This window comes from Physcomitrium patens, chromosome 1, assembly GCF_059467195.1.
Source record: "Physcomitrium patens ecotype Gransden chromosome 1, ASM5946719v1, whole genome shotgun sequence".
NCBI lineage: Eukaryota > Viridiplantae > Streptophyta > Bryopsida > Funariales > Funariaceae > Physcomitrium > Physcomitrium patens.
In genome coordinates, this window is record NC_143410.1 from 5,665,345 (window position 1) to 5,674,814 (window position 9,470).

The 9,470-nt window shown below is 40.6% G+C and overlaps 3 protein-coding genes across 3 annotated transcripts; 1 reads left to right on the forward strand and 2 right to left on the reverse strand.

The window, feature by feature from the left end:
• Positions 1–1,385: 1,385 nt before the first annotated feature.
• Positions 1,386–2,578, forward strand: LOC112282652 (gamma carbonic anhydrase-like 2, mitochondrial). The gene has a single exon (XM_024520564.3). It carries the CDS (start codon positions 1,533–1,535, stop codon positions 2,256–2,258), a length of 726 nt encoding a protein of 241 aa, XP_024376332.1. The 5' UTR covers positions 1,386–1,532; the 3' UTR covers positions 2,259–2,578.
• Positions 2,579–3,178: 600 nt separating this feature from the next.
• LOC112282658 (large ribosomal subunit protein uL11z) lies at positions 3,179–4,598 on the reverse strand. Its single transcript, XM_024520575.3, has 3 exons — positions 4,476–4,598; positions 3,995–4,146; positions 3,179–3,694 (listed from the first exon to the last, which is right to left on the reverse strand). The coding sequence occupies exons 1-3, from the start codon at positions 4,528–4,530 to the stop codon at positions 3,404–3,406; spliced, it is 498 nt and encodes a 165-aa protein (XP_024376343.1). The 5' UTR covers positions 4,531–4,598; the 3' UTR covers positions 3,179–3,403.
• Positions 4,599–6,117: 1,519 nt separating this feature from the next.
• Positions 6,118–8,906, reverse strand: LOC112282641 (uncharacterized). The gene is made up of 4 exons (XM_024520552.3): positions 8,365–8,906; positions 7,091–8,036; positions 6,810–6,976; positions 6,118–6,682 (listed from the first exon to the last, which is right to left on the reverse strand). Exons 1-4 carry the CDS (start codon positions 8,574–8,576, stop codon positions 6,475–6,477), a joined length of 1,533 nt encoding a protein of 510 aa, XP_024376320.1. The 5' UTR covers positions 8,577–8,906; the 3' UTR covers positions 6,118–6,474.
• Positions 8,907–9,470: the final 564 nt, after the last annotated feature.

Here is a 9,470-nt window from a genome sequence, read left to right on the forward strand (position 1 = left end):
TTAATATAAAAAGTATGATAAGAATTAAATTCTTTTTTTTTGTCTTTATAATGTAGTAATATAATTATAAAATGATTTATATATATATATATATATATATATATATATAAGATAATTTTATATAGATCCAATATTTTACTAAATTTATCTATTCATCTTAACCATCATAAAAAATAAAAATAAAAGATAAAAATAAAACTTCTAAATTCATTTCTCCACTATTAGATCTAATACTAATAAAAACCAATCACATTTATCATGATTACCATATTCTAAATCATGGGTAGGTTTATTTATTAAAAATTTGGATCTATTTAATATTTTCTTTTATATATTTATATATATATATATATATATATATATAGATGAATTAAATAAATAATGTTATATGTTAGAAAAAACCAAACATTACATGATGGCATGTAAAAATTATTTAAAAACTAAAATATTGAATGAATATTTATTTATTTATAATTATCACCTTGAATAGAATTTTGTTTTTAAAACTTATTTTCTATTATTATAAAAAATCTATAAAAAATAATTTATTTTTTATAGTTTATATAAATTATTATACATACTTCATATCATATAATGTATTTGTTAAAATTTTGTACTTATTGCAAACTTACATTTTATTTATTTATTTATTTATTTTCATCTTTAAAAGTCCACAATCAAACATCAAAAAATCACTATTAGTGTATTAACTTTAGTTAGGCAACATTAGCTACTAGAATTTGATCTGCCAACTTCTATAATAAAAATTTGGACTTGTAACAATTTTAAAATGAATATTTTTTTTTCATATCCAATAAAAAATACGATCCAATTATTAGATATATCAACATCACATAAATGTTTTCTAAATAAATGACAATGATCATCTTTTATGTCTAATATCAAATATTTAATGAAAATGCCCAAATTAACATAGAAGATATTCTGAAAAATTGAACAATACCTTCTTCAAAAAATGATACTCAACACATAATTTGGCTCATCACCACCCAAGTAAAGTAAAATAAGAAAAAAGAAAAAAGAAAAAAGAAATTCAATTAAACACAAGTTTCAATTTTAGTCTTGAATCTTATTCACCTTCCAAACTTGCAAGCATTCTTTCACCCAGAAATAACCATCTTAAAAATATCATATTTATATCACTATAAAAATTCAAATTCATAATTCTCTCTTTAAATTGCAAGCAACCATTACCTTATACACCCAAATTGTTTGTTTGGCAGCACAGGCGAGTTCCACTCAGGGGAACACCATAAGGCACGTCGGTTGTTTACGCCACGGAATGCACGATCCCCGTAAGGGAACGAAGAGAACAAAGGGAATAGAGGGCCAAGCTGGTAATGAGAAGCAGCGACGAAGGGAAAAGAGAGTTGGACAGAGCCCGTTCGGCTGAAGCTGGGGCTTGACCTCGACGTCGACCTTCATATTTTTCCCCTAGAATTCGAAGTAGTGACACCCTGCGCAGGAGGGTTGTGAATTCTTGACCTCGAATTGCGAGCATTACTGCGGCGATGGCGCTCCGAATGGCAGCGCGCACCCTCGCGCGACGAGGAGCGATTGCGCAGCAGCAGCTGCAGCTGGGACAAGGCACCCGAGGCTTTGCAACGTCGCATCCTCATGCGGAGTGGGATTACAAAGGACAGCGCCAGATTGTGCCCGTAGGGCATAGGGTGCCGATCGTGGCCGTGGATGCGTTTGTAGCGCCGAATGTGGTGCTCGCAGGAGCCGTGGACGTGCAGGATCGGGCGACGGTGTGGTACGGGTCAGTGCTGCGGGGGGACTTGAACCGTATCGTGGTAGGGTTTTCGTCGAGTATCGGGGACAAGTGCGTGCTGCACGCTGCGGGCACCGCCCCTACTGGGCTCTCGGCGGAGACTTTGATCGGTAAGTACTGCACCATTGGAGCGTTCAGCACCTTGAGGTCGTGCACCGTGGAGGACGAAGCTGTGGTTGGGATGCGGTGTGTGTTGTTGGAAGGGTCGCTCGTGGAGATGAATTCCATGTTGGGGTCGGGGTCTGTTCTGCCCCCCGGGCGGCGGGTGCCTGCGGGTGAGCTCTGGGCTGGGAATCCGGCGAGGTTTGTTAGGAGGCTGACGAATGACGAGATTATGTCCATTCCCAAGCTGGCTGACGGGTTGCGGGAGCTTGCGCAAGAGCATTCGCAGGAGTTTTTGCCCTATGGGACTGCCTATTTGGAAGTTGAGAAGCTGCGGGAGAAACACTTGTTGGCAATGTGAGGAGGTTGGTTTACTGCACGTCGGAGTTCTTGGGGGATTTTTTTAAGGAGTCAGGTTTTAGGGTTTGCGAATGCGCGTTTGAAGCATTTCCGGCATTCATGTATCAAGAAGGTAATGAGAGAGATTGCCTTTGGTTGACTAGGATCTCTCCCAATACAACAACTGATATGTGTCAAAACTACCTGCTTCTGTGACGGTGTTTTTTACAAGAGTCTCATGCCAAACATCACCTAGTACATGTGGAGGAAATGAAGCATTGAAGGCGAGTTAGTTATTTACAATTTGGAAAATAAAATAAAGCGGCGTGAACTTGGACTGTCGATCTGTTGTAGAGGACTTAATGGGAACTACGTGTCGCACTCACATCTAAATTGTTTCGATTGTGAACGAGTTAGTGTTTTAAGAAAGAAATCTCTCTTTTGCATTTAACGTATGCAACTATGTTTTGAACTTGTGCTGAAGCATACGAGTGCCATATGCTCAACAGGTCCTTTGAAGTGTGTCTCTATTCAGCGATCATGATGCTTGGGTCGAATGTAGACCAATTTGGAATGTCACTACTCCGCACGGTGTATTGACTTGATGTACAAAAACTGAATTTTAATCGTTCTGCGAAACACTCCACTCCTTGACCGTGTCTTCCTTTTCTTGCCCCAAACGAGGTCAGTGTCAGGGTTAATCACCAGGTTTTTTCTAGAAGCGGCTGCGTCAAAAGGTAAGTTTTCCTAATTGCAGTCGATACAGCCGAGTTTACATCCTCATTCTGCCATACCGTAGTCTAGTTATTAGTATAGAACTCTCGATCATTCCTCGCAAAGCTTTTGAACATTCTTCCGATTAGTCATCATAGCATTGTGCTGCACAATTTCTGCATTCAGCCCTAGCTACAGGATATTCCAAGCTGCCTAGTAACCATGATGTGAACCAAAGCCAACATGATATTGTAAGAGATTCTATAATACATCAACCACGGTTTTACCGAGAAAATGTGGCTAATCTTGAGAAAGTCAAAACTTGTGAATGAGCGTCAGAACTCATAGAAACGAGACTAAAACATCTCTCATTTTTGTACAATGTTACACTAAAACAGGATAAACAAACTCCTCATCGTTAAAAAAATTCCAATCTAGCTTCTACCCACTATCCTACTCGGGAATTTCTACTTCTCCATCGTCAATCCCTTCTTGGACTTCCTTGGGATCTTTGACGTCCACCGTGCAGCCTACTGAAACACATGTGCCAAGAATTTCCTTGACTGTTCCTGCAGCGTGCTTGGCCATCGACCACTGGATGATGATTTTCGCAATCTCAATCACATCATCCAGTGAGATATTTCCATTGTGCTTAATATTCTTCACTCTCTTCCTGTCCCGTTCTGGCTCCTTGAGAGCCTTGATAACTAGAGCAGCAGCACTAGGAACCACAGTTACCTTAGCCTGTTGTAGACACAAGAGGCAATTTTCGTCAGTTAACACATAGCAGGGCTTGCAAAGCTCAATCGTCACCATCAAGAATAGCTCCAAGTCGAGAGCATCTAAGAATCGGCTTCTACAGCACTACACTAACAATGCAGCCTAGTTGCTGTTCACCACAATTATAATTCAACCCTCTACGATCACAACGTTTGCTGTCACTAATTTCATTGGTGAGACTATGCAAACTGAACTGAACCAGGCTCCTGTTTGGATGCTACTAAATATATCATTAACTATAATCGTGATGGAGTGACAACAAACCTGTCTGTTTTGCACTGTCAACTTGACTGTAACACGTAGACCTTTCCAGTCTTTAGCTGTTTCCTTAGCGATGTCCTCACCAACCTTCTTGGGTGAAAGACCCAAAGGACCAATCTTCGGTGCAAGCGAGGAGGCTGCTCCTACCTCTCCACCTACACCACATCAAAAAAATTAGCACATTAATTGCAACACATCAGCAAAACCTCGTCGCACTAATAGCCCAGCTCGCAAACGCTCCAAACTCGTACAAAATCCAACTTCTCCAGAAACTACATCATGATGGATAAATCCGAAAATAGTTTCTCTCTCCGAGATAGAAGATACTAGACCCAGAACTAACCCTCAACCCTAAAAACCACACGGATTCACTCGATCTGTGGTCTATCACAACAAAAGCTCCACAACCAAGACAAAATCCTGGGCAACCATGAAACCAGATAATTCTCAAAAACAAGTGCCGATGTCAGAAGGCAGTGAATACCTGTGACGCGAACATACACTTCGACGATCTGGGAAGGGTCCAATTTGGGTGGCATGGTGGCAGGCTGCTAGTGCGCACTCTGAGCTGGTGAAGACGAGAGCATGGAGTGATCAGGAAAGCTGGGACACGGGCAGCGAGTGAGGAGGGGGTGGCTCTCTTCGTCAAGCGCGAGCGAGTTAGGGTTTAGGGTTATCTCCTGGAGAAGTCTCCCATTAGCATACATTGGAAGTTCACCTCTGAAAATGCAGCTCTGCCATGTTTTTGAATTACCTAAATACTCGTACATACTCAAATTTTAGTGTGTTTGTGTGCGAGACTTCGTCAATTTAGACCAAAAATTGTAATTATAAAATTGAATTGAGATGTATATGTATATGTATATATATATATATATATATATATATTATGTTTTTCCGTGTGAGCTGGCTAGAAATGTGTATATCCATTATATGAAACAACTTAGGTATAAGATAAAGATATAAAGAAACCTTCTCTAAGGTTGAACATGAAGGAATATATGGATGGCAGTTCCAGATTGCAATGCCCAACAGCAAAAGTTTCTGCTTGTATATATTAAATTACATATTTTTATGTACTTAGATTATATATCTCAAACATAGTGTTATTAACTATTTGAAAATTTTAACAAAAATAATATACCATCTTCTAAAAAATATTTATCAAGTCAAATTAGAACATGTGTAAAATGTAAAATGATTTACAACATACTATTGTTTTAGATATGACTTATTATATATAATTTATTCTAATGCTTTAAAATGGAGGCTAACAGACATTAGATTTAATACAAATAAAGTGCTTTATGGTATAATAAATACTTATAATTTTAATAATATGTGTATTAAGCCATGCAAAATACTCATTTGGTGTAGTCTACCACTCTATTATTGTCAATTTATAAATGACTAATGACAATAGAGTGCTAAATTTTGCATCAAGAGTATTAAATATAATCTACTTATTATTGTCTATTTACACAATTAAGAATTGTTGAAAAAGTAGTGTTTAACTATGTTCACATAAACCTATATCTTTGGCAAGGTGGAATATGTCAAGTTATGCACATTTGTAAAATTATTATTATTATTATTATTATTTTGTATTTTTTACAATAATCATATACTGTTTGAAAACAATGTGTTTGAATTATAATGACCACTAAGTGAAAGCAAAGTAAGCAAGGTGCTAGTCAAGGTAGGAAATTAAAAACTAGATACATCAAAGAGACTGATTGATAAGTAGCACATTAAAATTCAATCAAAATGTGTCTACCAAAAACATAACATGCACAAATTTAGAAAAATAGAAGGAAAATTCACAGATACCATGAACTGCCTTGAAGATACAAGTGGGTACTGGGTGCTCGCCACTTATTGAAGGGTCTTTATTTCTCGAGGTTTCTCCTCTTCGTCACCGAAGTGCACTGCAGCGTTGTGCTCACTGCACAGAACGTTGAGTTGCGTCGAGCTCAATTTCGTGGAGTCCGAAGTTGCATTTGCGTTTATGGTTGCTGTAAATGTAAAATTTGAATACTGGTGCTGGGCAATCGAGTGAGAGGTGTTACAGCACAAGGCTCTCGGTGTGTGTATGAGCGTGTAGCTCATTAGGTGAAGACCAGTAATATCTAGAACAGGAATTCATCTTCGCCTTTATGGAAATAATTATGTGTGTTGTGTCTGGATCAACAGTGAGGTTGATTCATTTCCAAACCCCTGAACTTACAAAGGTTGTCCCTCAACGACGCACCACAAGATTCCAACGTAGTTAAGGGTCTCACTTCTACCATAAAAAAGCTCGCACTTTTAGCAATAGGTCAAGGTTCGACCATGCCACCTGCATCATACTGTACAGTTTTCATTTCACACACGCAGCGGAAGTCCAAATATTACATTAAACGCTAACTTGACTCTGCACACCGACAGTCCCAGATGGTGAATTTGATCGTAGCAAGGGCTTTCATACATCCGATGTAGATTGCTCAATCGCCAATGAAAGCACAAGGTTGGTGTTGGATGATTGCCACAGGTACGCCTTGTTGCTGCACAGCTCGCACGAAAGACATGTTGGCGGTCACAGTGGGAGCTTGCAAGAAGTCACCGCAGCCGAAAACGAGCTTGTGGCGAGGCTTGATTTTGCCCGTCTCAGGGAGAGCATTCACTCGTGCAGATGGCAGGTTCGGCACCACCCTGCATAAAATAACTCAGAGAATAAACCCAAAGAGCAGTTTACAGTACAATTGACAAAGAAAGCCCTACACATGCACCAAGCAAAACTAGCTACTACTGTTATGCAGAGGAGGATTGATCCACTCACTTAAGTTGGCTAAACAATACATGTGCCCGGAGCTTTTCACGAGGTCCGGCATTCAAGAGGATTACAGACGTGAACTCGTCGTACACATACTCGCAGATCACGAGGAGCTTGTCGCTGAAGACTTCTTCAAATTGTGGCAGAAAGGGTTCATCGAGCTCAACTAATGCCTGTTACAGCAAGCATCAAATATTAGCTTGGTGCTACCCAGTGCTAAAATGTCAATGACATCAAGTGTTGAGCCGATCATGGAAGGATAGTTGAGACATAGTAAGAAATTGCACCTGCTCGTACACGAACTTCGCCATCATGGGATATCGCTTCTCCCTCTCCTCCGAAGATAGATTCACCAAGTGCTCCGCACCGCCATTGGTCAGCTCTGATACCATGGCAACGAGAGCGGTCGTGTCCAAGTTGAGGATTTTCCTTTCGTGTTGAAATTTGTCGAATTCTCCGTGCTTTGCTTTAAGACTCCTAATGGCTGACCAAAACGAGGATGATCCGGTGATGGAGGTGGCATCTTCGTCATCTTCGCCTCGGAAGCTATCTGCTGCAAATGCATGTTTCATAGTCGGATCATCTGTGCACTTGCTGCTAAGGGTTTGAGGTTGTGCTGGGTGTGTGATCCGAATCCAATAGCTTGTCCAACGCTTAGGTTTTACTACCGGCAGGTGAATATTCACCCAGTCTCCATCATCAACATCCTGGAACGTGAAGTTGGATACACCATTTGACATAACTTCCTCTGGATCGTTCTCGGACATTTTGGTAGCATGAAACTCTTCATGCAATTGCTGCTCCAACTTGCTCTCCAATCCATCTCGCACAAGAAGCACAATTGCAGAAGGCCGCGTCGCTTTGACCAGAGACGCAGCATGCAATAACGTCGACACGCGAGTATGAAGACCAATTCGCTTGTTCTTGTCAAACCATAGCCTGTTCCGCGCCTTACTATTTATCACGACCACCCAGACAGCTTCTCCGAGGAGAGTGCAGATTAAGTCTATGTGGACCACCGCCCCTACAGCATCGTCACCTTCTCCAGAGAAACAGCTGAGGGGGGATACCTCGCCCTTCCCATCTTCTGCTCTACACTCCTCCCCATCAGACGTCACAAGCGAATCGGACGACAATACCTGGAAAGATTTCAGAGCAGCAGTAGCACCAGCAACTCGCCAACCCTGATTTTGGAGAACGAAAACGATTCCTTCCAGATGCCCAAAATTTGAGCTGCATTAAAAAAATACACACACATCCAAACGAACCTGTCCAATTAGTGGCTAACTAAACCCTAAATACTTCACTTACAACATCCCAGCGCAACTTCCACCCAGAGTGTTACGAAATTTCATGAAATTCAAACTCAGATTCCATCATTCACAGCAATCACAACCACATGTAAGACAGAAAATTCCTATTCACTGCTTGTTTTTGAAACCTTCCAAACTTCATCGCCACATCTTAACACTCGCACTCACCCAACAAACAACCATTGAACAAGAGCGAGCGAGCGAGCGAGAGAGAGAGCTTTGTTCACAGAATTGGGCAGCGCAATCACCTGCTAAGATGAGCGTCAGCAACGGCAGTCCTGTCCTGAGCCGCCAAACGGGCCACAAAATTGCGCTCAGCCTGCACAACCTTGAGCAGCCGCGCCCGGCAATCGGCCGTGAGTACGTGCGAAGGCAGCCTGCTAACGGTGGTCCACAACGCATCCCCGGTGCGCAAGAGCTCCCGAAGCTTCTTCCCCACATCGGCATCCGCCATAGCCATAGCTATCTCTGCAAATTCATGGAACCCACAACTGAAACCAGTCGAGTAGCAAATTCTTCGGGTGGCGTGCCAACCCAACTCCTTGGCACCCTCCTCAAAATTGCTGCCCACGGCATCGCAAGCGTCCGAACACTTCCCCGCCTACGATGCGGATCTTTTTTGCGGCGTTCCACGTCGGCGCCTTCTGCAGCACCGCTGCTGCCCACTAATCCCTCAAAAGGCTCCTTTTTTGCACCTGCTTCTGTGTGTCGGTGGCTGCGTCGTTAGGTCGGCATCTTTCGATCTTAGTTGGTGGGTTTGGTGCGGTGCTCACCGACACCATGTTGATGGGGGCCAAATTCAGCGTCGGTAGGCACCCACTTGCACATTTTAACATCTTTTGGGCATCAGCTCATTGGTGGATATTTTACTTGTTTTGCATAGAAAATTGGTGCTTTTGTTTTGTTTTTTATTTTTATTTTTATTGGAGCTTAGGAAAAGGGGAGTTGAATAAGATGTTGAATAGAATGTGGGCATGTTAGTGAGACATTGTGAATGAATTCACAAAGATGTTGATGATCCAGGAGTTGATGTTTTTAGGAGTATAATATTTTCAAAGATGTATTATTTTGGTAATATTTGTTGAGATAATCATTTTGGGATGCTTACAAATATGTAAATATACATTTTTACAAAGTTGTTACAAATATAGTAAAATTTATAGTGACAATGATAACCAAGAAACTAAAGTAATAATTTAGTTAATACCTAAGCTTTACTACTCTTGTACAATAAGATATATAAGTAGAAAAACAAGAATAAGCTTGAAACTTAAATAAAACATAAAAAAATATTCTAATTAATATTTTTACTTTAATATTTGAATGATATCAATCAATTCACTTTTAGATCAAT

Coding starts and splice junctions, on each gene's coding strand:
- LOC112282641 (XM_024520552.3), bottom strand. CDS start 8,576: ATGGCTATGGCGGATGCCGATGTGGGGAAGAAGCTTCGGGAGCTCTTG. Junction 8,037..8,364: donor GCTGACGCTCATCTTAGCAG/GTGATTGCGCTG, acceptor TTTTTAATGCAG/CTCAAATTTTGGGCATCTGG. Junction 6,683..6,809: donor GTATTGTTTAGCCAACTTAA/GTGAGTGGATCA, acceptor TATTTTATGCAG/GGTGGTGCCGAACCTGCCAT.
- LOC112282658 (XM_024520575.3), bottom strand. CDS start 4,530: ATGCCACCCAAATTGGACCCTTCCCAGATCGTCGAAGTGTATGTTCGC. Junction 4,147..4,475: donor AGTGTATGTTCGCGTCACAG/GTATTCACTGCC, acceptor GATGTGGTGTAG/GTGGAGAGGTAGGAGCAGCC. Junction 3,695..3,994: donor TGACAGTGCAAAACAGACAG/GTTTGTTGTCAC, acceptor TGTCTACAACAG/GCTAAGGTAACTGTGGTTCC.
- LOC112282652 (XM_024520564.3), top strand. CDS start 1,533: ATGGCGCTCCGAATGGCAGCGCGCACCCTCGCGCGACGAGGAGCGATT.